Source organism: Phodopus roborovskii, unplaced genomic scaffold (assembly GCF_943737965.1).
Source record: "Phodopus roborovskii unplaced genomic scaffold, PHOROB, whole genome shotgun sequence".
NCBI lineage: Eukaryota > Metazoa > Chordata > Mammalia > Rodentia > Cricetidae > Phodopus > Phodopus roborovskii.
In genome coordinates this window covers 13,191,794-13,219,520 of record NW_026125059.1, presented here as the reverse complement: position 1 = coordinate 13,219,520, position 27,727 = coordinate 13,191,794, and the positions used below count along the sequence as shown (strand labels likewise).

Sequence of the window (27,727 nt, the reverse complement as noted above, 5' to 3'; positions counted from 1 at the left end):
CAGTTATTTTCATCACTGCCCCCATTCAAGCCTCCCAGCTACCAAGGCTGCTGATGGGAGCAAGAGCTTAAAACACCAGCTGGAAGGCTGGGCACCAAGTACAGGCCGCACACCGGGTGCACAACATGTCTTCTTTGAAAGGCACAAGTACTCGAGCTGTTCCCTGGCTGTGTCCCTGGCAGGGAAAAGAGGGAGGATGGGATCTTGGGGGTGTGCAATATGCCTTTCCGCGTTGTACCCAGCAGGACTGAGCGAAACACTCTGTCCTGGTACCACAATCTGTGAGCATCCGTAGCCAGCAGGTGTGAGTAGTCTGTGTGCATGACGCAGCAGGGTAGATGAGGAGCAGAGAGGAAGGGTTCCTGGGAGGTGGCTGGGAGCGCTCCAGATGCTCCCAGGCACAATGGAATGAAGGCTGTCAGGTGACTTCCTACCCTTGGGGCGTGGAGCAAATGCAGAGGAGCAGGCGTTAATAGGAGTCAGTCATCATGAAAGAGTATTTATTGAAAACACGGTCACTGACAGGAAGCTCCTGGCTGCTCTCTGGTTACACTCCTAGCTCATGACCAAGAGCATTACGTTTTTGCACTCAGATTTTACCTTCCCTTAAACATTCTAACCTAGGATAGGATGATCTTATATAAATATATATACACGTCTGTATAAGTATGGCCTATAGTAGAGAAAATATATAGTACACTCTTCGTTGGGTAGTACCTCCATGCCAGGCTACCAGTACTTAATGCCACCCTGTTAACATGCGTCCAAGGAGAGAGGCTGTGCGTGTACTTCAAGTGCTACAGCACCAGAGAAGGCCGTGGCACAGCTGTGGCCCTAGCCGCTTCTTGAAATCATGGCTAATGGCAGAAACCACAGTGCCAGGAAGGAAAGAAAGGGAAGGCAAACTGCCCCGAGTCTGGGGGCAAGAGGGAAGCAAACAGAAGGGCCTGTACCTAAGGGGCATGAGAATATTCCTCCTCAGCAAGGAAAAGAGAAATGGAGGGGGAGAGCTGGGAGGCCTCAACCTGACTTTCCCTGCAGTGCTCCTGGAGCCAAAGAGAGCAGGGCTCAGGGTAGAGGCCTCTGCCTGGCCAGGATGAGACCAAGTGCTTGGGGAAGAGATTGCTACCTGTCCTGATACCTGTGCAGGCTAGAGAGGGGGATACCTCTAGAGACAGAGATGTTAGGGCCAACCCTGAGGCAGCAGCATCTTGGCACAGGATGAGACTGGAATGAGCCCTCAGAGACCTATTAAGCAAAAGCACAGGCCCGTCCTTGCTGAGCAACCTGAAGAATAGTCACGCCAAGGCTCTCGCCACTCCCAGTACTTCAGTCCCCTTGGGCAGCCTTTCCTCGGTCAGCTGCAGCCCATATGGGTTCTCCAGAAAAGCAGAGGGAGAGGACGGCTGTCAGTAAGTCCAGATCCAGACGCAGACTCAGGGTGGGAGGCAAGAGCATCTTGAGTTCACTCCTCCAGGCCCAACCCCAGGCTCTGTGGTGCTGAGGAGGGCAGCATGCCCTGACTTCATGACTCCTAGTGAATGGGGACCAAGAGAAGCTCTGGGTCCCACTGGGTTTGAGTCTGTATACAAGTAGAGGGCAAGGCACAGGTTGCCAGTGTCTCTCCTGACCCAGTCCCTTCCCGCTCATCCGTAGTGATAGACGAAGTCATAGCTGCTGGGCTCCTTGGGGACTGGTGGTGGTGCCTCTGGAATCTGGATGTTCTCCAAGTCCAGAAGCCGCAGCTTCATCTCCATGCTGAGCAGCGTATCCAGGTCACTCTTGGTTAGCTCACTGGACATGTCCTTCCCCAGGAGGGCACTGAGTCCGTCAATCCAGATGCAGTACTGTGGGTAAGGTGCAAATGTCACACAGTGGCCCTAAAGGCTGCAGGGGGACTCATGGCAGTGTTGTTTGGTTCCATGCAGAACATGCAAAACTCATAGGAGACAAGCGCAAGGACAGCTAGATGACTGTCCCTACCAACTGAAAGAATTTCATGGGGAATTTATGTGAAACTTTAAAAACCATCAGGAAATGTGGTTTACAATGCAATAAGGAATACGAAGAGATGGAGACCAGTCCTGGAGCAGTGAGAAGAAATGGGAGCAGTGAGCACACTCAATGAAAGCAGAAGGAAGCAGACGGGGACCCAGCAGTGCTGCTTTGTTTTTTTTTTTTTTTTAAAAGTCAATTATGTTAAAAGAATTTCTTTAAGGGAAGTACAAAAGAAATTGACATAGCTTTCATGGTGGAACAAGCTTATAACATCCAAGCACTTGGGAGATAAAGGAAGGAGGATTTAAGGCTAGCCTCAGCTACACAGTAAGTCTGAGGCCAGCTCCAGGCTATATGAGACCCTGTCTCAGATAAACAAAGCATCAACAAAAAGCAAGCCAGAAGCTCTCAGAATGCAATGGTACAGCAGACACTGTGCTCTGCCAATCCCTCTGATACTGTTTTCCTATGTCTTTGCCTTACTCACCGGGCTCTGTCACCCTAACAAAGTCCTACTGGCCCCAGTACCTGCTCCTTCCGAAGCCTGACCCGTCCCAAGTGCTCCATGACGGGCGCTCAGTTAACAATGAATTAGGTGAATTGGGCAGTGTCATCTTCCTGGGCTACAGGTGAGCTGAGCTCCCTTGTTAGGAGGAGCACAGCCTAGCTCCACAGCCTGACTGCATGTGCTCCTTGTAACTGGGATTCAACTCACCTGGGAAGAGTGACTTCCAGATTACAAAGAGGAAAACCATCCCCCTGCCAAGCCTAACTATCTAATATCAGCCAGCTGTTCCTAAGGAGTAAGGTAGAAGGCTGGGTGTGGTGGCATACACCTTTAATCCCAGTCCCGGGAGGCAGAGGATCTCTGTGAGTTCCAGGCCAGCCTGATGTACATATCTCACACACACACAAAAAAAAGTGGTGAGTCCAACCCAATGGTAGAAGGCCCCACAGACCACAGACTTGGCAATCCATTGCTGCCCCTGCTTTCAGGGAGACACTGCTGTGCTGGCCACACCTCCTCTCTGACTGAAGAGTCACAGTTAGGGCACTGCTGTTCAAAGCAGTGTGGCACAGTGCTTACCTCATACTTATTAGGAGCGATGAAATTCAGTGTCTCATCAGGGTCATACAGGATGGAGAAGGCCAATTCCAACACCTCCTACAGAGAAAAAGTTTGAGGGACTTGGAGCAATGATCAGTTATGATGTCACCGAGGTCCCTTGGCACGCACCCAGGTGTGAGTTCACTGACCGTAACTCACCCACTCCCTGACACAGTCACACCTAAGAGGTGGTGGCAGCTTTTAAAATTTGAACTCAGCATGGTGGTACCTGCCTGGATCCCAGCACAAGGGAGGTTCAGGATCTCAAATGAGTTTGGGCTGCACGGGGAGACCCACCCGCCTCAAAAAAGCAAACAAAAAGAGTTGCAGCACATTGCATTTTTAACATGCAGAACCTCAAATGTCAGGAGCATACAATACACCACCCTGTTTTTATCTTATATCCCAAGATGACTGATGACTGGCTTCCTCTTTCTGTGGTGCTGTACTCAGCGCCAAAAAGTCCTCAGAGTTAAAAAAAAAAAAAACCAACAAAAAACAAATTACTGCCAAGCTGACAGACTGAGCATCAGGAAAATAACTGCAGTACAAAGAACCACATGTGATCGGCTTAAACCCATGAGCTCATAAGAACGCAAAAAACACAAAATGGAGACATAAAGACTGGTCACCATTGTGCAGTATGGGGAAACAACTCGCTGCAGTTATACAGACTGGTTCTATGAAAGGAGAGTCAAGCTGTTAGCTTTTTCCATAGACTACCAGAGGGAAGCCAGCAGTAGAAAAAGGCAGGTTTCTTCACTGAGAAGTGGTCCAGCTCATTAGTAGACGGGATGCTCCAAGTCTGCAAACCCTAGCTACTGAGTGGCTAGAGTCTGCTGACATGACAGAGCACCACCCAGCCGTTATGGGCCTCCTGATAGGCCCCACTGCCATCTAGGATATGGCCATGCCAGGGCAAAGTCAAACCTAAACCAAATCAAACCTCTAGGTCCCTGTGCCAATTTACAGATCGGGGACAGAAGAAAAGCACACAGAGACAGTCAGCAAAACCCAGACTCTAGGAAACGGCCACATAAGCAATATGGTCTATTAAACTAATAAACTACAAAGACGGGAAAAGGATGGAGGGGAATACATGAATTAGAGATGCACACACCGCAGCAAGCAAACCTATCAGAACTGATTCAAAACTGGGTACCACATGTGCACGTGTGTACATATGACGTTCTTAAGACAGCAGGTGGACATTTCAAGGCCAATGGGATATTTGATATTAAATAATTGCTTTTCATCTTCTGCTAGGTGTGATATGTGACTCCATGGTGTGTCCTTTAGAGACACAAAGTAGATACTCATGAATTAAGTGGTATGCCACTTGGGGTCTTCCAAAGTCAAAACGAGAAGTAGGTGACAGTACTTGCCAGGTTGCTGAGGCTGTGCCCTGGGACCTATTTAACTTTATAATGTTCAAAGCTCTTGATATTGAGTATACAAGGAAAACACAGTGGCAAGAGTCAGTGCAGCCTTGAACCTGTGTCTGCAGACATCACGGGCAGGTGCTGGGGCTCAGGACAGCCTCCCCACTCACCTTGTTCTGTTTCAGGGCACTCTTCTCTTTCATGTGGGGACAGTCTTTCCCCGTGACAATGGCCTTAATATCTGCAACAGGAACTGATAAACGATGGGAATTAACGCCTGGAAGCTGATGCCACAGCTGGTTCAGCACTGTCCTCAGTGCTGAAAGGGAAGCCCTGGGCAGGGCGCAGGATACAGCAGCTCCCAGGCTCTAGGGTCCTTCCAGCTCAGGGAGGGGCACATGTGTGACCTGCCCTGTCCTTCCGTCTCTTCCTGTAGACCCACTGTGTCAGCGCTCACAGGTGCTACCTGGGCCCATCTCCTTCAGGGAGTAGAGCCTTGGACACTCCTCCCACTTCTCTTTCCAATAGTGAAGGTGGCAAAGAGGCCAAAGCAATGGCCTTGCAGCTATCAGTGAGGCTGCCACCTGCTACACAGTGACCCACGGATATGTATGCATCTCTCACACAGTCCTCTGTGGATAGAAGTTTGGCATTATCCTATTGTGCAGATACGAAAGCAGAATAGAAGTGAGGATTAATTCACAACAACTAGTGTGAGCAACTAACTAGGGGCTAAGCCAGGCTTTTGCTTTAGACCCCGTGACTTTAGACCCTCTGTGTGTCCACTGCCTTTCAATGGAATCCCGTCCTGCCCTTCATGACCTACACACAGCCACAGCTGGAATCTCAGTAATTCTCCAACCACCCGAGGCGGGCCAGACAGAGTAGACTAGGAAACAGAGGACTTGTGCCTGAGACCAAATACTGGGTTTGAGATAGCTAGGGACCAGCACCTGGGAACTGTTGAATAAACATATCATGACATATCACCTACTTTTCTCCTGCAAGGATTCAAATGTCACCTCCCCTTGAGGGTTGTCATCCAAGTCACCATAATGCAGGACCTTGTGGTTCAGTGCCAAGCGGCAGTGCCAGAACCGCTCTGGAACACAGGATGGCAAGCAGGTGAAGCATGGGCAGTGCTGGGCAAAGGGGTACCCCACAGAGCCACCCAGGCAGGCTCCCAGTGCCCTAGCTGCCCCTTACCTTGCCGCCGACGGTTCCCGATTTTTCGGAAGCTGCTGCCCTCACACAGCCGGTTCAAGCGCTGTTGTTTGATCAGCTCCAGGATCTCAGGTTGGATTTTCTCCCGTAACTCCCTGTAGCACACACAACCATGTCATGGGAGGGTGGGTGTTCTCCGAGGCGGAGCTGGTAACAGGCTGCCTCCCTCACCGGCCCTCTCAGCTGACACTTACACAATTGGTGGAGACTGGAAGTCGTCCTGGCTCATCCTCTCAGACTGGCGCAACCGCAGAATCTCTGAGTAGCTCAGACTGCGAAGCTTGCTCTTGAACTGATCTAAAGAGTTGGGTTTGGAGGGCAGAGCCCGGGTAATCTGCTCTCGGACGACTTGCATAACCTGGGCAAAGAGGGTAATCACAGGCCACTCTGAAAACGGAAAGGCCCACCAAGAACTATGGCTGTCCCTCACCAGGTCATGTGACTAACGGTGACAGCAGCTTCATTTCTCAAACATCAAGCAGTCATGGTGACAGGGGATGGGGTCTGATCTCAACTCTTTATTTATTTTATTTTAATTTTTTGTTTCTTTGAGACAGGGTTTCTCTGTGTAGCCCTGGCTATCCCTGAACTTGCTCTGTAGACCAGGCTAACCTCCCACTCACAGAGATCCGCCTGCCTCTGCCTCTTGAGGCAGGATCTTGGTATGCAAACCAGACTGACCTAGAATTCACGACCCACTAGCTCCACAGGCATGCGCCACCACACCAGCTCACTTCTGGGCTGTTGACCTGTGAGGGCCTAGCACAGTGCTCCACACTGGGGCTCAGAGCTCTGACAGGCACCACGATGTGCGCAGCATGCAACCCTCCTGCCTTGCTGACACTGGCTGTTCATGGAACTCATCTACCACACTCAGCTATGACAGGTACAGCTCTCCTGCTCAGCTATTCCTGACCCCTGTGGAGAACAGCGGCAGGTGTTAGCTTCCCCAGGCAAATGGAGGTATTGGGAACCATGAAGAAGACACAGGCTCAAGGTTACAAAGGAAGTCACAGTAGCTCAGACTCAGGCAGTCCAGTACTTAGCTCTTGTGGCTCAGTACTGTCAGTACTGCTGACCAAGCTGGCTTTCCAGCTCAGGGATTCCCCAGGCGCTGGCCAGCTGTCGGAAGCTGTTCGGTGACAGTCTTGCTCCACCAGTCTCTGAGTGGCTCGGCAGCACTGACCTTGTTGAAGTCCTCGGCTGTCGCCCTCATCTCCTTCCAGGTCTTGTTGAGCAGCTGGATGCAGATGCCAAAGAGCTCTTCAAAGGCGCGGTCATGGGTGAAGAACATTGGATGGTAGTCATTGCGCCCTTCATTTGCTGTGGAGAAAAACCGAAAGTGTGAACCTAGGGGCACCCTTCTAGAAACTTCGGATTCTCTGCACCAAGTCCTGAGGACAAGGAAAACAGGTCACATGCTATAGCCACCAAGGAGAGGGGAGGGCCTTAGCTTTTCCCAGGTGTTTTCTCCCTTGGTCTCTCTACCCTGTTACAAACTCAGCTAGCCCTTACACACAGTACTGGGGAGCTTCAGAGACACCTCAGATCACTAGCTCAGACAAAGCAGCAGCCATGATCACCCTGAACAGGTCAGATGAATGGTGAGCTCATGGAGTAATTAAAGGCAAGTGACTCCTGCCTACGGCCCTCCAGTCCCCTGACATCTAGCTGCCCATCATCTATCTCTAGCTGGAGACTGGCCGGCAGAGCAGGAGGGGTGCAGACTTACGCAGCTCCCCAACCTGCAGGATCTCACAGAGCATCTTGGTGAGCTCAATGGCACTGCGTCCGAATGGACACTCATGTTTGTCCTCTCGGCTACTGTTCTCCAACACAATCTACAAGCAGAGCAGAGGGAGGGGGGTTGGAGGAGGGCACCAGGAGTGAGAGGCTGCACCAGGAGTGAGAGGCTGCCCCTGCTTTACCCGGATGTAGGTGTCCTGGTGGACTTTAGCCAGGTACAGCATGTTGTCCAAAGCCAGCATTCCAGGAGGAGTCTGGGTGAAGTCCAAGGCTGGGTTGATATGATTCTGGAGAAACCAGGACACCGGGTATGAACATGAAACGCATGGAACAACCTGATGGCATTTTCCTGCCCTTCCTTTCTCTCAGCTCCTGGAACACCAACCTAAGGCCACCCCATCACGCACCCCAGCAGCCAGCAGGCAAGCACCGAGTAGGTACACAGTACAGTTAAACCCATCCCACTCCTAGCTGAGTCATGTTTAAGCAGACAACAGTCACTCTAGCTTTGTGAAGAGCAAGCTGTGTTGGTGAGTTGATCCACGCAGGCTATGGGTTCCACCCTCTCCTTTTCACTGTGGAACGGGCAGGGGGATAGAAGGTGAACGCAAAATCTCAACACCAGAGGTGACGAAGCACACCATTAGGTAAGACCCACTCCTGGTATATAGTCCCCGCCCCTCTGCTGAGGATGGCTTCCAGGGCCTATAACTAAGGGATCCAATTTGCATGCCGGGATGACGTATGCCCACTGGACACACAGGCCCTCGCCTCTTTCTGTCTGCTTTCCTGTCTGCTCCTCTAGGGCTACTATCATAGGGTTAGGGGGCTGCCAGGGCTGGCTGAAGGCCTCCTGACTTTCTGTCTAGGAGGGGGCACTCTGAGTACTCACAGTAAACCCCAGCATTTTATAGTCCTTGGTATACATGGCCTTGCGCTTTTCTGTTCCACTCCCAGGAACATTGCTAGGGTCGGATTCTGCGTCAAATGCAATCCTTCTCAGTTCAAATATAATGTCTCTTTGAGCCTGGAAGGTATAACACAGTAGGCAGGTCAATCAGCTAGCCAAAGGGAGCCAGGAAGAGAACAGCAGGGCATGGGCTCCCAAGCCAGCAGTAGACAGGACAGCAGAGGGTTTTGTCCCAAGTCCTCAGGAGATGCAGCCACACTATTTTGACAGGGCTGACACAGATCATCTCATACCGCATTCCCAACACATACTGAGGGTAGAACGACCACAGCCATGAAGAAACAGCACAACTTACACCAGGGAGGGCCCTAGCACCTGCCTGGTCATTGGGATCCATCTTGGTCATCATTCTTTCTTCCAGAAGGTTAAAGGTCAGGACTTGAAGGACATACAGCTGATGGGCCATCTCTGTTTTGATTGGTCGATTCCCTCGGATCACATGCTAGAAAAAGCAAAGGCAGGAACAGGGCTCAGAGGACTCTTTCTCAAGAGCCACATCCATTGGGGGTGGGGACAGGACAGGGACCACTTCCTCCCTACCACAGAGCTTGCACGCTTTTGAAGGGGCTGGAGTGGAAGGGGGCTCAACCCAGCCAGAGTAGTCCATGCAGGCCAGCTTTCCTGTCCACTCTTGGGTGAAGGCTCACCCTCGGACCCCAGAGGTGGGGAGGCACACCGTCAACGTGAGAATGGTCACTAGACCTAGACCCACCCGAGCTTTCACCTCACAGGACTCAAGTCAGGGCAAGAGAGAGTGCATGGGAAAGGGCCACTGGCAGACAGGCTTCATAATAAGTCACTTTAAATGATATGGGCCACCTATGAGGGAGGCCATTTGACTTTCCTAGCCAACCTCACACCACCCTCCCATTCCTCTCTCTCCTCTCCTGTCACCACAGACCACGCCCCTGCCCATCCTTTAGCCACCCTGTCTAGACTCGCACTGTTGGCACATCAGCTGCCTTTGACCCGATGCCCTCCTTCCCTCTCTCGCCTCTCAACTGTCTTTGCCCTGCCTGTCTTGGCTAGTCAGCTTGGGTATCTCACGTGGGGCCTTACCCCCACAGCACCCTGCTTTTCCTCCTTGCTCCCTGGACTTATCAACTAACGCCCCTACCTACCCCACATCCCGAATCCTGTCACTGACTCCTTGTCAGGCTTCTGCCATGTTCTACCTGAGTCCTTCAGGTCTTACTCAGCAGCCCTGATGCTAGAACCTCTCTGTACAGCGTGGCAGCCACTAGTTACTTGTGCACATTTGTGATTGTGGCCGAGTCACAGCAGCCACCCTCTAAGTGCCCGAGAGATTCTCCACGGCTAGGGCCAGCAGCCCAGAACAGAACACTACAACAGCAGCATGGACTTCTACACAACCCTGCCCTAGCACTAACTCTGCAGAGCTCCCCTAACTCGCCCCACCCCACCTCACCCCCTTTCTCTCCTCTGCTCTGACTCTAGACCAGTCTTTTGGGACCCATGCAGTACAAATTAATGGCCCTAGGCTCACATGGCTAGTGAACACTGGTCAGGTCCAAACTGGTATGCAGTGTCTACAACACACCAGGCCTGCAAGCCTTGGTATGAAAAGGGAAGGCTGACATGTGTCATTGATGCTTCATGAACAGATATGTTGCATGATGAAATGTTTCCGTTTTCATGTGTTAAATACACAGACATTAACCTTCATCTCTTCCATCCCCTTAAAGTTGCTGATGGAACATCTCAAAGCCCATGCAGGCCTGAGTTGCATTTCCCCAACCTGGGCCCATCCTAGACCTCACCCGCAGCTGTGGACCCCAGGTGGTCTGCTGTTTCTAAGTCTCCCCTGCCCAGTATAGTTGCTAAAGCCACACATAGTGGGATGAATCCCACTGAAATGAAAGTCATCCATTCCGGTCCTTCCAAGCAGCATCTTCTCTGGACAGAACTTCAGTAAGCAGAATGTGTGTGGAGCCAGACCTGCCCAGCTGCCCTCAGAACAGAACTGGGGTGTCTTCTGCCCTCCAGCTCCGGCTGACACATGCATACCTTTCCATCTCTCCAGCATGTCTCTTGCTAGCTGAAGATCAGGTATCCTTCCCCCCTCTCCCCTGCAAGGTCATGCGCTCCTCTTCTGCTCTCATAGCCAGGGGCTCTGCCACCCTGCTTCTTGTCTCCTCTACAGCCCCTCTTCTACCTTGCTCCAATTCCGCGACTGTTCACTCTCCCTACCACACCCTACTGCACCCTGTATGTCCATCTCTAGCCTGAGAAATCAGTTCAGTCCTGACACTCAGCTGTTAACTCTGTGGGACTCTGTTCTGATCCATCAAGCTAAGCCTCAAACATGGTAGGTTTCCCTACATCCACATGAAGAGGGGTACCTAGGCCCACAATGCACAGGAGCCTCTGTATACTCCCCACCCTGTTGGGACAGTGCTCAAGCATTTGCTGGGAGCAGTGACCTGGGGACCCAGTCACAAAAGGTAAAGCCAGCCAACTCTGCAGGTTTGCTCAGAGCACTCTTCTGGAGCTCTGTCAACATACAAGCACATGCGCATGTGCACGCGCGCAAACACACACACACACACACACACACCCTTTCTGCCCACAGAGAAGTTTCCCAGATGCTATGCTCCCTGCCAGGCATGGTCTGTGCATTAGCTCCTTCAGTCCTGGAACCTAGCTGAGCAAATCAAAGCCCAGGGATTCGGGGTCAACTGTTCAAGATCAAAGCAAACTGGAAAATGGCTAGAGCTCACCGTCAGCACCAAATCTTTTATGCTTGACTCTGATGTTTTGTTTATTACCTTCATTGCTGTCTCAGGGTTTTCCGTTGGTTTTGACAACTAATAAATTCTCTTCCTTTTAGCCCTGATCTTGGCTCCTGTCCCCATCTCCACTTGCTGTCTTCCCATACTCCACGTCACCACCATGGTAACAAGAGTGAAGACCTCCTTCATGACTCCTCTCCAGTCCCTTAGCAAGTACCCAGCTCCTGCAGCATGGTCTGTGGTGATCTGGAATCCAACGATCACCTTGAATCTCAGCCGTGCTGGCGAGGGAGACCAAGGCCTGGCCTGACCAGGCCCCTTGCTCCATTCTACACTGCTGGTCTCCGAGGTCAGGCTGGGTGTCTTGCCTGTGTGCCTGGCATTTGCAGCTCTTTGAAAGGCTTCCCGACCCCTCCCCTGCAAAGCAGATCTCTCTGGCTCTGCCTGCCCCTGCCTGCCCGTGCTGGATCCCACCTTTTCTACCAGAGTACAGGTTGAGAGCAGAGCCACCCCCTCATCTGTCAGCACCCTGAATGCTGCAGGGTTCTGAATTCTAAGCTGTTGCTGGCTCTTCTTTCTTTGCATGTTTATTTGACAGGTTTGGAGTCATAACAAGCAGTAAAGATGGCTTTCACCTCTCCTCCCTGGAGAGGCTGAAGCCTCTTGGGTGCAGTGGGAAATGTGGTAGTCTGGAAGAAAATGGACCCCAAAGGGAGTGGCACTATTAGGAGGTGTGGCCTTGATGGAGAAGTGTGTCACTGTGGAGGTAGGCTTTGAGGTCTCACGTATGCTCGAGCCACGCTCATTGAGACAGTCTATTTGCTGTTGCCTGCATAGCCACATGTAGCAGCTCCTTCTCCAGCACCATGCCCGCCCGCACACCACCATGCGCCCCACCATAACCATAATGGACTGAACCTCTGAAACTGTAAGCTGCCATCTCAATTAATGTTTTCCTTTATAAAAAGTGTGGCGGTCATGGTGTCTCTTCACAGCAACAGAGCACTGACTAAACAGGATGGCTTCCCAGAGGCAGCTGGGCTCAGGAGTCCAAGGAAAAGCTCAGGTTTCAGAAGCACCTGAGGTTATAGATGATAACAGTAAGCCCGCTCTGAGCCTCTGACCCTCAATGACAATACTCACAGCCCCCACTGGAATGGTGATGACTACCAGTAACAGTAACAAGCACTAACAAAAGGCAGTCACTAGGAACTCACGTTCAGGATTATGGACCGAAGGTGCTTCTGTGCAAAGGCGTTGGCCATATCCTAGGGAGGGAAACCAACAAATACAAGGTAAGGCAGTTGGTACCTGTGACTGCTGTCAGGGGACAGTGTCCTCGCAGCCTTGAATGTTTTCCTTTCAGTTGAAAAGGGAAGAAAGCCACTGACCATCAAGTTTATTTTACTCTAAAAATTTCCCTGCTTCTTTTCATGAGTGCAAACGAACTCCCCTCAAACAGGCACAATAAACTACACATCTTAACAGGGGACTCAGACTGCTTGAGGACGAGACACGTATGTGACATGGATGCTGGTGATGGACACTGCACGCGGAGCACACAGCAGTACATGCACCATTCCAGGCAGACAGCCACAGCTGAAGAACCCTGGGCAGCAGACTCTACTCTGAGACCAGGGCCTGGCCCGGCACCAGTGGCTGGTTACTTGCAGCTGGTTTAGAGAGCGGCGTGCTGTGTGGCTTTGGGAAATCTCTCACAATGGACTCACCTTTCTCATCATATTTGGCAAACTCTGACAGTAACATTTTATTTAGGAAGTACCCAGGGGATAAAGTACTCTAAGAGTTGAGTCCTCCACTGAGGTCGTTAAGGGCCCATCAGCACCATTTTAGCCATCTTTGAAAAAGACACAAGGGTCTACAACGATTACCACCCCAGCTCCTCCCAAGCTTGTTGGGGCCACTCTGCCATGACATTGTCACAGAGAAGCTGCTGAAATTTCACCAAACAAAATGGTCCCAAATCAAGTTGCCTCTAACATTCTCACAGCTTTTCTCAGTTTCCCAGTCTCTCCCTGCCAATGTCAGCATTGTCTTAGTCATGTTAATTACAGAGACTCCCTTCTAAACTGCAGCCCTGGTCACCTTTATGGACGGCTATAAGTCAGTGGGCCTGACAGAGCTGCTACTCTGTGTGTCCCCTCCTGTTTCTAAGCCTCTGTCTACATTCCACATGTCTGGCCAGGTGCACCTGGGTTTACTGTGATTCCCCCAAGCATATCCTGGCTAGCAGAGGACTGGTGCCTGGAAGCTGTCAGGTGAGACTAAACTCTGAGAGGACAATTCACAGATGGGCACCCGCCAGCAGCCTAGAGCTTCTCCTTGGTGCTGGGGTGGGAGAGCACCCTCCTTCAAGTCCTTTTCAAAGTTCCCTCTGACCAAGAATAAGCACCCAAATTCTTTTTAATCTTAAAAAAAATTGTACATGAATGTTTTGACTGCGCGTGTGCACGTGTGCAGTATCTGAGGAGGCTAGGAGAGGGGTCAGATCCCCTGCAACTACAGTTAGAAACGACTGTGAACCTCCATGTGGGTGCTGGAGACTGAACCTGGGTCCTCTGCAAGAGCCAGCGCATCTTTTCAGGCCTCAAGCTCTGCTTTGTAAACTGTCTAAGCCTTCTCATTATCTATCTAGGAACAGTCCAGAAAGGGCACGGATTTACAGTCCCTCTGGCTTTGGCAGCCAGGAGGTGACACATCCTTGGGAGCATATGGAAGAAAATTGGGCTGCTTCTGCATGTGATGCCAAACTAATTCCAGACTCACTCACACGAAGGTGTCCTGAAGGAATACCTGGCCACTGTCCCAGAGCGGGCATTCCTCAGCCCTTCTGTGACTGTCACCTATGCTGCCTTTCTAGCATGCCAATAAACAGACAAATGCCACCTCTTCAGGGCCATGGTTCCCCGAGCAGCCAGCCCAGCCCATGCGCTTCCTGTCCAGCTTTAACCTCCCCACCAGGAAGAGACAGGCCCTCTGCAACGGCAGTGCTACTTACAGTGACGGGCAGGTCTAGAGGGTTAAGGTGCTTGTCCTGCCAGCAGAAAGCAAAGAGCACAGAGAGAAGCAGACAGGATGAGCTTCGGCTTATGGTTAACACGACAGGAAGGGAGATGGTCACAGAGCCACACCATCCAGACAGATAGGACAGACAGACCATGGATGTTTCGGCTCCTCCCTCTAGTAAAGGAACTCCCGAGAGCCTGGTGCATGACTATACCTGAAGCTCACTGAGTGGGCCCATGACAGTGGCAGAGAATCAGAGCGCCTTACTTCTGTATACTGTGTGTGCTTTTGCCAGACACCTGGCACGCGAGGGTGGGAAGGGTGCTTGCTTAATTTTATCCTTTCATTTCACAAAAAAGAGGAACTTAGACTTGGAAGGCTGATGCGCGTGCCCCACCAGAGGAAGGACAAGCACTGGTCCAGGACCCCTCCACTCAGGTCTGCACCAGCCCCATTAACCAGCTTCCAGGTCTCATACTACAAAACAGAGGTCCCTTGTGACTTGATGACATCACCATGAGTGAGTGGTCAGGGCAGATGCTGGCACTCCCACAGTTCGAGGTAAGCAACTAGAGAGGAGACAGGAAGAGCTTGCCTTGGCTGCATGTACCACACAGCTGGTGACAGAGAAGGGAGGCTGAGGGTGTAGATCAGGGACCTCCACAGGTAAACTTGGTACCATTTCAATCCCAGTGGCAGTCAGAGGGTCTCCTCTTCCCTCCTCTTGGTCCTCTAACCCAGGGTTAGTAAACTAAAGGCATACTAGGTGTGTTGTCTGTGTAAACAGTTTGACTGGAAGACAGCTGTACCACTGTTTACCTTTTGTCTGAAGCTGCCTTTGGCTACAACAGCGGAGCTTGAAGGCGAGAAGTGGAAAACATTCCCAGCCTTTCAGTGGAAACCAGTGGCTTCAGAGCTCCGCTCTGACCCTGGAAGCATCAGGCCTCTCACCTCCCTGTTCTTTCCTGGCGCTTCCTTAGCAAAAACACCCTACTGAGGAGGATGGGAGGGGGCTTCTGGGAGCACAGCTGGATCTCTCTCTGCCCTGAAGAGCGAGCACTGTGGCCTTTCTCTTAGAAGAGCCCAAGAGAAAAGGTTGGAAAGGTTGCTACAGACCTGTCGCTTGTCTTCAGGGGCCTTCAGGAACAGCGCATTAATCAGCGCGATGGCGTAGGTCTGGATCTCCTGGTTGGAGCTGTGTCAACAGAGACAGAGGCAGGGGGATTACAGGACTGAAGAGCAAGAAGATGGTGTTCACAGACAGCTCAAAACACTCTCAGACTGTGATCAAACAATGACCTGGAGCTAAGTCAAGAAAGCATTTGGGGCAGGCGCACACTTGACCCCAGGATTCCACGGGAGAGCTTTATCCAAGACAGTAGTCAGAAAGCTATGCACGATTTATTGACAACCTGTTACACTAGAGTCCCATTAAAAAGACAAGAATGTTAACTAATAAAATGCTCTCACTAGGGGCTGTTTTATATGTGAGACTCCTAAGGACCTCCTAGAAATCACACTTTGCGGTGAAGATTATTAACCTGTGACTCAGGGATGGGCTTGGAGTATCTGTGAGGCCCAGAATGCTACAGAACATCCTGTGAGTGACCTCAAGAGAAGAAAGCTCAGTTGGAACTGGTTTCCACAGGCATCTGGGATGCAGAACAGGCCTAGAAGCATCCTTGTAAGAGCCTGATGTGGGAAAATGTCCAAGATGTATTATTCAACCAGAAAAAGAAGTAACAACGTAGGTACATACAGGAGTGCATAGCATGATCTAAATATTGGTGAAAATATGCCAAGGAAAAGGCTAGAGGGACATTCAACTTGGTATTGAAAGATGGTTCTGCCTGGAGTGGGATAATGAGGAATGATGTACTATTCACGTTTTTTACAAATTTTCAGAGGGTTGACTACGAATTTATCTTACTCCAAGTAAATAAAACAACCACCAGCATTTCCCCAGAATCTTGTAATGCTGGCTTGGCGCTTCCCAATGTCTGCCACATTGTTGGTGCCTCCTGTGGCTTCCATCAGCTTCCTGGTCAGGAAGGACCCTTGCTGAGCATATGTACACTGGTGACAGTGTGGGCTAAATATTCATGGAGGAAACCTAAGAAATGTCACAATTCTCTACTGCTCTCAGGGAAGTAGCTGAGGTCACCTCCAATTTGGAGAGGAGGAAAGAGCAGGAAAGAGGACCCAAAAGTCCCTATCCGGGGTTTGTGAGCTTCCTCCATCCTGCTCTTCAAGCATGAAAGCTGGGGCTGAGGAATCCTTTAAAGGCGACAATGTGAAGACGGTGGGTGGGGTGGTGGGGTGGGTGGGGTGGTGGGGGTGGGGAGGGTGGCGGTGCACACCTGTAATTCCAAAATGTGAGAGGCGGGAGAGGACCACGGCTTCAAGGCCAGCCCAGACAGCATGAGGCCCACTCCTCCTCCCATCCTTATTAACATCAATAGGACAGTGACAAGGTACGATCGGCACACAAAGAAGTCATGGGCACCCTGGACTAGTGGGGAAATGGGTTAGGAGCACTACTGGGCTGCGCTGTCCAGTTTTATGTCAACTTGACACAAGCAAAGGTCATCTGAGAGGAAGGGACCTCAACTGAGAAAATGCCTCCCTACAATGGGGAACTAAGCAAGCCTGGAGAGCAGTTTCTTAGTGATTGATCTGGAAGGGCCCAGCCCATTGTGGGGTGGGGCCATTCCTGCACTGATGGTTCTGGGTTCTATAAGTAAGCAGGCTGAGCAAGTCATGCTGAGCAAGCCAGTAAGCAGCACCCTCCATGGCCTCTGCATCAGCTTTTGTCTCCAGATTTCTGCTCTGTTTGAGTTTCTGTCCTGACTTCTTTTAATGAACAGTGATGTGGAAGTATATGCCAAACAAACTCTATACTTCCCAACTTGCTTTGGTCACGGTGTTTATCACTGCAATAGTAACCCTAATTAGGACAGAAGTTGGTCCCTGAAGTGGGGTATTGCTGCAATAGACCTGTCCATGTAATTTGGGATTGTGGAAAGACTTCTTTAGAACTTTGGGCTTGAAAAGCCAGTGTTTAAAGCTTGGTGGGCTGTTCTGTGGGAGCTTGGAAGATAAGAATGTTGACAGCAGTGCAGAGGATGGCAGCCTGGCTTGTGAAGTTTCAGGGGGAAGCAAAGACTCTACTGGTCTATTTGTGTAAAGAATCTGTGGCGTCTGCTCGGCTGGAGCTGAAGAATCCGCTGTGATTAACAACAGATCAGCGCTGTTGAGGTGAAACCTGTGCTTTACTTGGGCATGACGCTGGAGCTGAGAAATTAGCGGTGATTAAGAGGAGACCAGCATCACTAAGGTGAGTTTCCTGAGAGCACAGAGAAGCTAGCTGTGTTCTAGAGGCAGCCAAGGTTGTATCTGGTGCTGGCAGCCAGACTTGGTAAAGTGTAAAGAGTCACCCAGGTAGTACTGGTTTTAAAGGCACAAAAGGAATATTGGAGAACAGCTAAGTCTTGGCGCTGTGAGGCCAGGGGAGGCCATTGGGGAAGGTGCAGCTGCACAGCAGCAGAAGCCCCAGGACTGACGGGCTCATGCAGAGAAGCTAAGGCACGGCACCATGAAGAGAGTCCAGGAGAGGCTGCTGGTGAAAGTGCAGCCCAGTGTCAGCAGAGACCCCGGCATCTGGAGAGGCCAGTGCCGCGGGACGACCACCGAGAACAGCAGCAGCACGGAGTGGAGTCAGCTGGAGCCGAGAAGACAGCTGTGTGCGCTGCAGAGGGCGGAGCTGCAGAAGGGACCCCAGCCCCTCAGAAGATGGTGAGCTATCTACTGTTGGAGTCTGGCTTTGCTTTGTTCAGATTGTGACTGTGTCCTGGTTCTTTCCTCTTGAAGTAAGAAAGTATTTATTTTTGATTTTACAGGAGCCCACACTTGAGAGACTTTAAAATTAAAAAAAAAAAAAAAAAAAAAAAAGATTTAAAAGATTGACAAAGACTTTGGATCTTAAAAGAGACTATATTTTTAAAGAGACAACTTCTAAAGTGTTTGAATTTTGTAAGGCTGTGGGACTTTTTAAGTTTGTAAAATATTTTATATTGTGAAGTCTTTATAATGTGTGCGCTTAGGGATGAACAAGAAAAGAAAGTTGTGGCTTCATAGTAATGATGTGTTTGTGTGTCAGGTTGACAAGAGTTCATTTGTACTGGCCAGTTTTATGTCAACTTGACGCAAGCTAGAGTCAACTGAGAGGAGGAAATGTCTCCATAAGATCAGGCTGCGGGAAAGCTCTATAGAGCATTTTCTTAATTAGTGATTGATGTGGGCTTAGCCCATTGTAGGTGGGGCCACTCCTGGGCTGGGGGTCTTGGGTGGAGGTGCATCTGCCTTGCATCTGCAAGACTATCCCTGATATATGCATCCTCAGGACTCCACAGGGGATCTGGCCCCATTCTAATCAAGTCCAACAGCAGGAAGAAAGGAGAATCAGTGTCAAACATGTCGTCACCCTTCTTTGGGAGTTTGGCCCCTACGATCAGGAAGACTGTCTCCAAGTGACACCAGAGTGTCACCTGGCTTTATTGTAAGCTAAATATATGTCCTTATAAAGACAGCTTGCTTTAAAAAAAAAACAAAACAAACTAAAACCCTGACTGTGGGTTACTTATTAATCTGGGCTGGCCATCATGCTAATTTTTAAAATTTTCTTTGATCCACATAAGCATGGAAGGTGGATGACTTACACATCCAGAGATGAAGAAACTAAGGCCAAACCCTGGCATGCCACAGAGCCTGGATCTAAGCTGGCATCCCAAACTCACTTAGCCTGTACTTCTAGATGTTGCCACCATACTAAAGGACCACCCAACAAACCATGCTTCCACTTAAATCAGGAAGGGGCTCCAAAAATGGCTGAGTCCTTGTTCCCATGGAGGTCAGAACTTCAGACAGAAACAGGTGATAGAATACAGTATGTTATATAAATATCATTGTCATGGGTATAAATAAGACTACCAGGCCCACAGGAGAGGGAGTGTCTACCCTTGCCTGGCAGCTGGGGTCTGGACTATGAGAGGAATTCCCACGGAGGAGGAGGAGGCTGAAGGAATGTGCAGGTCCAAGCGGAATTGTAAGACAGAGGACAGGCTGGCCAGGGGAGGGCAGGGCCTTTACTCACACTTGCAGGTGGGAGATGAGTTGTCCCACGGTGATTTCCTCCGCTATCTTCTGGTACAGGCTCTGGCTGTTTAATACCATGCTCTCTAGGATGGCCAGGGACCGCTGAAGGATGGACACATCAACCATCGGCTGGCTCACGTACCCTGCAATCTAGACCCAGGGAGAGGCACACTGGTTAGGAAGCTTGGAGCCAAGGAAACCCTTGATGCTGTCTTTTCAGCATATTGCCTCCGTGTGGGCAACAGTGGCCAGGTGGATTATAACTTCTGGTTTATGACTGCCCTGGCCAATGAATCAGGATTTCCTCAGCATGGGCGCCTCCATCTTAAGTGACAGTATCCATTCAATGTTTCTTCAACATGTTTAACAATTTAATCCTTTTCAAAATAAGGGTCCAACATGAGGTGGACCTAATGTACTGATTCTCAAATCTTTACCTGCTCTTCCAACACCCTACAGAGTTAGACCATCAGATTCGAAGAACCCTTTAGCCAAACCCCTCTTCTCAATTCCCTTCACAGACTGTCAGGTCACTTTTGTCCAAATGTGTCAACATTGGGGAGTTCCCAATGGTCCAAGACAAAGATGTGAACTGCTAGGCAAGGGACAGCAGAGCAGTCACTGTTTCCCACTCAGTTTTCTGAGCTGAGACTGCCCCTTCTGGTAGCAGAAAGGAGGGCAGACTCGGAAGAGTCTTCGACCTGCTCCATTCATCTCATAACCAAGGGGCTACTTGGAGGATTTGCACAAAGGAAGCACATTTGCAAATGAGAAGCAGTTTCCACTCAGAAGAGCTGAGGAAGCAGGTAGCTCAGAGCAGAAGACTGGCTGGTTTGTGCCAGCCGTAGTGACAATCAGATCTGCTCCGAGCCCTATCCTCGGTGCAGGCCCTGCGAGAAGGGAAACTGAATTGAGATCTTTTCCTGGACAAGTGACAGCAGCCTCTCTCTGGAGACCAGGCTGTGGAAGCTGAGCCACACCTCCCAGGGATGCGGTCAGGAGGCAAACAAAGGAGCCACTACAAGCTGCTAAGGGGGATGTTCAGCAGGCCGGGGGCAGTGAATTCATTTTTAATCTGTGACATTTCCAATGTATGATGGGTTTATCAAGTAAGGGCCTACAGTAAATTGAGGAGCATCTGTTAGATTGTAAACCGTTCAGGAGTCCTGGGAAGATCATTGCTTGAGGATGAAAAATCCAGCCCCAGGGAATACAAAGCTGATTCCTGCCAGACTACAGGCTGCAGCGCCTACTCTCCCCTTATGCCAGAGAATTTACAGGGAGAGGGAGGAGACAAACAGAATGTTGGAGACCTCACCTGCTTAATGAAGGTGATTGAAACCATGTCCCAGGAGACAATGCCATGGTCCATGAGCTCTAAGAAGGCTGTCAGGGTGAATGCCAGCATCTCACTGTAGCTGAGACATGTGCGACACACACAAAATACAGAGATTCAGATCCAGGGAGCGCAAGTGTGAAGGCCGCTACAAAAGGGACAGATCTCAGTAAACACCCATGGGGAATCTGTGGAAGCAGTAGTCAGCGCCTGCAGGGCCCAGTCAGATGCAATGCAGATGTGGCCCAGGCACCTACACTGGAAAGCTGGTGGGCTGCAGGTACCTAGGCTTGCCTTTGCCATCTTGCTTATCGCTGGGTTAGTCTGTTAGCTAGCTCCCAAAACAAAGACCTTTGTCAAACTGATGCTCGCCAGGGGACCAACGAGGGCTGATGCCTCATGTCATCCTTTAGGCGGAGGGGCAAAAGGGTGAGGGAGACAGTCTAGGTGGGGCCATGCCTTCGGTCTCTGTCTGAGCAGTTGCCATGCTTGCTTTATCTTCCCAACTCTGGCCGCCTCCTCTGTAAGACCGAGTTAGTCTCACAGCATTAGTCTCAGAGCGCTGTGGTAAGAGCAAGCTGATGGGGTCTGCTGTGCCCTTACAATAATGTGCTGTAAAGATTAAACGTCTGCCTTTTGTCTCTCCTTACAGGTTTAATCATTCATGCAGTGGCACGGTGCTCTACAGTTAACGAGCCAGAGCCCTGTTTGCCAGCGGTAATAAAGCTGCTCACAGAACTGGGGGCTGAGTGTCATCCCCATTACAGAGAGGCGGAGACTAAGGCTGGTCTGCTGCAACCCAGCACTCTCCCAATGGTAGCCAGCGACTTTCGCTTTGGTGCAGCTGGAGACTTTAAAACAAATACCTAGGATTAGCTGCTTGGCTTGGCTGACAGTTTTGAGAGCTGATCCACATCGCCTGTGAAATTTCTGACTCCCTGCCTGCTAGCTTAGGCTCCACAGGCTTAGTTGAAGATCTGGGTACCTGTCACTCACTACTGATCATAAACAGGGTACAGCTTCCTACCACAGCCACTAAAGCCTGGAGGCCAGTAGAGGTGTCGAGGGGTGGTGCCAAGTCCTGAGTTCCTCCTTGACAGCATGGAGCAAGGAGATGGCAAATAGGAGCAACCTGTGGCACCTAGAGGTCGGCATGCACATCGGATGAGAGTTGATGCGATTAGGGAGGGCAGGCATGGTTGCTAAGATCAGGAATCTCTCCCCTGACCCTCACCCAGGCCAAGCACTTCCCATAAATTACCAGGTCTGCTGTGCACTGACTTCCTTCCTTCCTGACGTCCAGGGCCCCTACTTTCACTACTCACCTAGCACAGCACTGGCCACTCAACCTATGTGAGTCCTCTGAACTCTGAGATGCAGGGACCAGCCCTCTCTGTATGTGGGCTTAGACTCCTTGTTGACACCATGGAAGTGAGAACAGGAGCCCTGCAGGTCTCAGGACTTGGAAATTGCTCGGAAGACTTTGGAGACACTCACTGGGACAGGAGCTTGGTTCCGCTCTCCACAAGCCTCGTGAGCACAACGATGCCATCCATGTTGATGAACTCAGTGGCAAAAGTCACGTCAGCTGAGAGCTTAGCCAGTTCCTTCATGGCATCCAGCCGGGTCTCCATACTGGATGACTGGGTCCTTTCCATCAGCTGGCGTGCAGCCCGGGACTGTGAGGCCAGGGACAAAAGAGATGCCATCTGCTCCCACAGCAGGTTACTACTGTGGGCTCACAGCCGAGCCCTGGGCAGGGTTAGGTTTTCACATGGCTTAGGAATTGCTGAATAAATGTTTATGGGACCAGTAAGAGAATTTCCAGCATTCTGAGACTGATCTGTAGTTATCTGTATCTTTTCCTTTTCTATATCCCTCTAGCCTATGGATTTGTTTTACTTTTAAAACATTTCTTTTGTGTGTGTACGCATGTGCATGCCATACCCTGAGTGTGGCGATCAGAGTTATGGGAGTAGGTTCTTTTCTTCCACTGTGAGGTTCAAGGAATAGAACCTGGGCCACCAGGCTTGGCAGCAACTGCCTTAACCCACTGAGCCATCTTGCTGGTCCTTGGTCTATAGGGTTTTTTTCTTAAATTCCGACCCCCCCAAAAAAAATTAAAGAAAAATGGGATATCTCTAACTACATAAATCTGCAGAAGCAGATCTGGCTTAACAGGGATCTTTCTATTGAATAACAGCACTACCTGACCGGGAGGGGGGAGGGATGGGGGGGAGTGTTTGCTGAAAAGCCGAGCCCCACCCCGGAAGCAACTGAAGGGAACTTGTCATCTGTCAGAGGCCAAGGGCCCTGCCCTAGAATTTAATCTGATGATGCTTCAATGTTCTAGATGACCCTTTCCCAAAGGAATCATGCCATGAAAGCGAATAGCTTCATGGACATGATGGCTGTTGAGGACAGATGCCTCCCACCACAGATCCTCCCCAAGCAGGATGCTCGCCTCCTGCAGCCTGGCAAACCATTGCTGTTGCGTCCACTCATGACATTACTCCTCGTGCTGAACTTAACTACCACAGTCAGATTCCAGTCCATGGTTTCACCATGCGCTTCTCTGAATGGGACATTCTCTCTGGAAAGCAGAAGGAAGAGCAGAGTGCCCCAGGCCTGCCTGTCTGCTCAGTGTCAGGGACGTGACAGGAATCTAATTCTTCAGAGGCCAGGAAGTGGGACCAGCTAACCCTCCTTTGCCTCTCTTTGTTACACAGAGAGACCCCTGCCTGCACAGGGCTCTTAGTGACATGCAAACCCTCCTAAGGCCACAGTGGAAGACTGTGGTCCTGAGAAAAGGTCACCCACAAGACAGTCGTGGGTCACTGGTCTGCATCACTTAGAAACTTCCAGTTCAAATGTCAATCTCCCTCCAGAGGCAACTTTTCCACTTCATACAGAGGTCTATAAAATGCTCTGCACTTCTGAGGACTGTCATATGTGTGTTTGCAGGGAAATGGGTTGGTTGAGGTTCTTACATGGAGAAGCTCCTTTACCAGGGGAGGGAGGTGAACAGGATGCTAAGGAAACTGACTGAGTCTCACAGGCATAGGTCTGAACAGGGCTTGGCTACTTTTTCAATTGCACAAGTGGCAAGCTACTCAACCTAAGTCCTCAGTTTCCTTGTCTGTAAAATGGGCTATCAAGAGTGACTTCCTCTTGGTTCTTTGGTAGAATTAACTGATGCAATTGGAAGAAGGAATTAGAGAAATACAAGGTAAGTGCTGGCTGGTACTCTTTCCCAGGACCCTCCTCAGACAAGCTGGTCCTTCCCTCAATAAGAAAGCATGTCCTTAAGTTTGCTACAAGGGTGCTGAGCCCTGGTGGTCATCTCTGTCACAGGCCCACCTCCCTGTCCTGAGGCACACTGCACCCTTACCCCCTTTCCTGCACCTTCACCCATGAGACACATGAAAAACTGCAAGAGGGGCCTCCGGGCTGGAGAGCAGGGCACGGGGACGGGACTCAAGGACCTTTCACTTCTTGCCAGGTTTCACAAGTTTTGAAACACGTTACTGTGTTTTTACCTGTTTTTCACACAGGCATCTTCTGGACTCCACATCTCCCGAGTTCCTATCCTCTCCCTTCTTCCTTCAAGAGTGAGCTCCCTAGTACAGTAGCAGATGGAAGCTTCTCTGCTGTGCCTGCAACTGTCCCTCAAAACACCTGGCTGCTCACTGGGGCGCTGTGTGGCTGCCGCTGCGTGGCTGCGTGGCTGCCGCTGCGTGGCTGTGTCTGCTCTGCTCTCACTCTGCCCTCATTACAACCGCACACCACATCTTGACTCTGCTCGAATCACTGCACATCCTTCCTCGATGCTACCCACCCCTCCCACACACCCCCTTGTTGTTTTGAGACAGGGTACTGTCTGTGTGATCTACAGCTCACACTGGCCTTGACCAGTGTATAGCTGAAGATGACTTTGAGCCGTGGTCCTCCTGCCTCCACCTCCCGAATGCTGGGGCCACAGGCCTGTGCTACTATTCCTGGCTCCTGCTTTTTACTCCCTGTCTGGTTGCTTCCTTTAGTCGCTTTTTTGAGGGTCGCTTACACAGAATGAGGAGATCCCCTTGAGATCCCCCTCAGCCCCGACACCCAGCACTCTGCCTCATTCAGCAAGGTTATCTCAAGTCGTCCTCATGTCCGTCAGTCAACCCTGTCATCCCCCACCTTTGCTGGGACAGGAGCATTCCGTACCCAGCTCTCAGAGGTCATTCTCCCACCAGCCTCCCCTGTCTGTCTGTGAAGGTGACCTGTGTAACACTCAAAGGAAAGCACAGGCCACTTTCTTTATGGATTCCCTTTCTTTTCCGAGTAAGGTCTGAGTCCCCATTCAAGTAACCGGAGGGTTGGTCTCCAGAGCCCCCAGGCTACCAGTGCTGGCCCAGCACAGCCTGAGCCCTGGTTTCTACACTAGGAAACATGTCTTTTCTTCCTTCAGTTAGTTCCAGCTTTACCCTCTAGGCCCAGGCTCCAGGAAAGCTTTCTGGAACCCCCCATGCTGAGGTAGGTTGTCCCTCTCAGTCCCTGAGAGCCTGAGTGACCCTCCCGATGCCAAGAGGCTGTCTGCTGCCTTTGCTCACGAGCTGTCAACCAGGCTGTGAGGGTGGGATTTCTTCTCAATCTCTGGAGTTTCAAACTTCTACAGCAGAGTCGGTCCCACCACAGTACTCGTGTGTGCTAGTTAAACTAGAATACCTACCGGGGAGATGGCCAGCTGTAAGATTGTTCCATTCTTTATGTCACTTCGGGTCTGGGTAGCAAAGAATCAAAACAAAAAGACAACATTAAAACAGTGCATGGAGGTGAATCAATAAGGACTTGTGGTCATTTTAAACGTGTAATTGGCTCTCCTCATTGGCAGATGATTCAACCAGCACTGAACCAAAGACCTCTGCAGGGAAAAGGTTTGCTTTGAACGTCACAGCCTTTTTTTCTTGTAGAAGCCTTAAGCATTGTTGGGCAGCAGGTACTTCCATGGCCTACCCATGCATGAGGCACGTTCTCTATTGGGTTTTAATGTGCAGGGCATTGTGCCCAGGTGACAGGAGCTGTCCAAGGCCTCTAGAGACCACTCCCTCTGGGGACTGATGGACAACTGTAGCTCACTGAGGCTCTGCAGCCAGGTTTCCTCCTGGTTGCTCCTTGCAAAGAGATCCTAAGACTCCCCTCAAGAGCTCCAGGTCACAAGAAGCAAAAGGCACTCAGTACCGGGGAGTAGACTGGTGTGCTCTGCATTCTTCAAAGGGCAACTCTTTAACCAGGAAATAGAGCCACCTGGATGGCCAGGAAGCTGGATAGAACCATCTCCCTGGCAGGTCACTTGCTGCTAAGCTTGCCCTTGGCTACCTGCACTCACCTGCTCAGTGACATAGAGCTGGGGCCCATCTGCGTAGCGGAGTGTGTAGTACTCTGGGTTTGGCAGTGACCACCTGTGCGAAAGAAAACAATCAACCCTTTTGGCTTCTCCTCTGGGCTTGTCGAGAGCAGTAACAAATGGCCAGCCTGTCTGGAGCACAGTGGAACCCAAACAAAGCTTTTGGCAGAGCTCCTGAGAAAGGCCCCCTCCACCATCCGTGAGGGTCAGCACCACAGAAGGGGGTGCAGACAGATGGGCAGGGGTCTCACACACTACCCAGACATCCCGAAGGGTCCCACAATAAATGAGAATCTCAGGACACCTTGGGGACACCCTCATTAGGTACCCTTCCTTGGCAAGACATTGATGCAGCTCAACTGGACACCCTCTGTACAAGTTCCTCCAGGGCTGGGCAGCCTCCCTCAGTCTTAGCCGTCACTGTTGAAAGGAAGTGATTTTAACCTACCCATCACACACTTCCTTGATGATGGATGCCAGGGGCCGTTTCTGAAAGAGAGGGGTTGGAGATGCTTTACCATATGCTATGTTGCCAGCAGAACCACTTCTGATGAGGAAGAACCCTTTCCCAAGCCACAGCAACCAGCTTCTCTGGGGAGGCCCAGGCCCAGGGTGCAGCCTTTCTGTCACTGCCCTTACTTAATGTCAGTGGCCTCCTGGCCTACACACATCCTCCATTGTGCACCTGGCCCGTCCTTACAGCCCTGGCTATCATACAGGAGCATACCTGGTCGATTTCAAGGAGCTGGGCATTAGCACCTGGCCATTCAATGGCCACTTTAACAATGTCCGATGGAGGTGGCATTGTTCTCAGTGTTCAAGACACAGACACAGCTGCCTGGAGAGAGAGTCAAAAAGAAGGAAAGGTCAGAGTGCGCCAGCGTCTTCATCCTCAATGTCCACTTGGGGGTCTGAAGACAGCATCTAAAGTGGCATGTGGAACTGCTCGGCATGCTGTTTTTAAGTTCATGCCACAGTCTCTCCTTGGGTGGCTGTCTCCTTAGATCCAATCCGCAGTAGAAATGGGACAAAGCTCTCTATCATCTCAGCTCAGGCAGCAGCAAGATCTGCTGGTGTGACCGTCAGTTTGAGAGGTCAACAAGACTGGGTGGGAGCAGAGCTCACTGAGAGCAAATTCCCATCCCGGGGCCTCGGAGGAGAGAAACACATGCCCTGAAGCAGGGAGGAATAGACAGTCTTTTCTCGGTTGAGTGGTTAGCTGAAGGGGCCAGGCCACTGCTGCTCAGCAGTCATTCAGAAGATCCCAGCGTGGGCAGGGCTTACTGTGCCCTCCTCCCCACTTGCTCTGGCCACTCCTGCCCCCTCAAAGGACACAGTGTGGAGCCTCCTCCTCCCCGTGGGATAATGTGGAGTTCAGAAAAGAGAACTGAGACAGGAAATGCTATTTTGGTCCCTAGTGCCAAGGGCAAGGGCTGTCAGGAGCTCGAGTGCAGGCAGTAAGGATGCTCTCACACAAAGACCCCTCTGCAGGGCAGGGCTGTGGAAGTGTGTCTGAGCCCTGCCCCCACTGCTCTTCAAAATAAAGGGAAACAAATCATCTGGGGCAAGTCTGGGAGATGGGCTCATGTGACTGGTATCCTAGGCAACTCTGGTGGCTTAGTGGTATTCTGGGCAGCGCT

At 50.9% G+C, this 27,727-nt stretch overlaps 1 protein-coding gene across 2 annotated transcripts; it reads right to left on the bottom strand.

Moving 5' to 3' along the window:
* Nucleotides 1-483: 483 nt before the first annotated feature.
* On the bottom strand, nt 484-26,916 carry Elmo2 (engulfment and cell motility 2). Of its 2 annotated transcripts, XM_051186289.1 has the most exons (21): nt 26,815-26,916; nt 26,536-26,576; nt 26,070-26,142; nt 25,413-25,463; nt 22,196-22,377; nt 20,681-20,780; nt 19,361-19,512; nt 15,325-15,403; nt 14,201-14,236; nt 12,399-12,449; nt 8,748-8,870; nt 8,351-8,485; nt 7,641-7,745; nt 7,445-7,553; nt 6,899-7,035; nt 5,907-6,070; nt 5,695-5,807; nt 5,483-5,590; nt 4,659-4,741; nt 3,086-3,163; nt 484-1,847 (listed from the first exon to the last, which is right to left on the bottom strand). In XM_051186289.1, the coding sequence occupies exons 1-21, from the start codon at nt 26,890-26,892 to the stop codon at nt 1,647-1,649; spliced, it is 2,199 nt and encodes a 732-aa protein (XP_051042246.1). In that variant the 5' UTR covers nt 26,893-26,916; the 3' UTR covers nt 484-1,646. The 2 variants fall into 2 exon arrangements, with proteins under 2 accessions (XP_051042246.1, XP_051042253.1); XM_051186296.1 differs by lacking the exon at nt 14,201-14,236.
* Between the last annotated feature and the right edge of the window lie 811 nt (nt 26,917-27,727).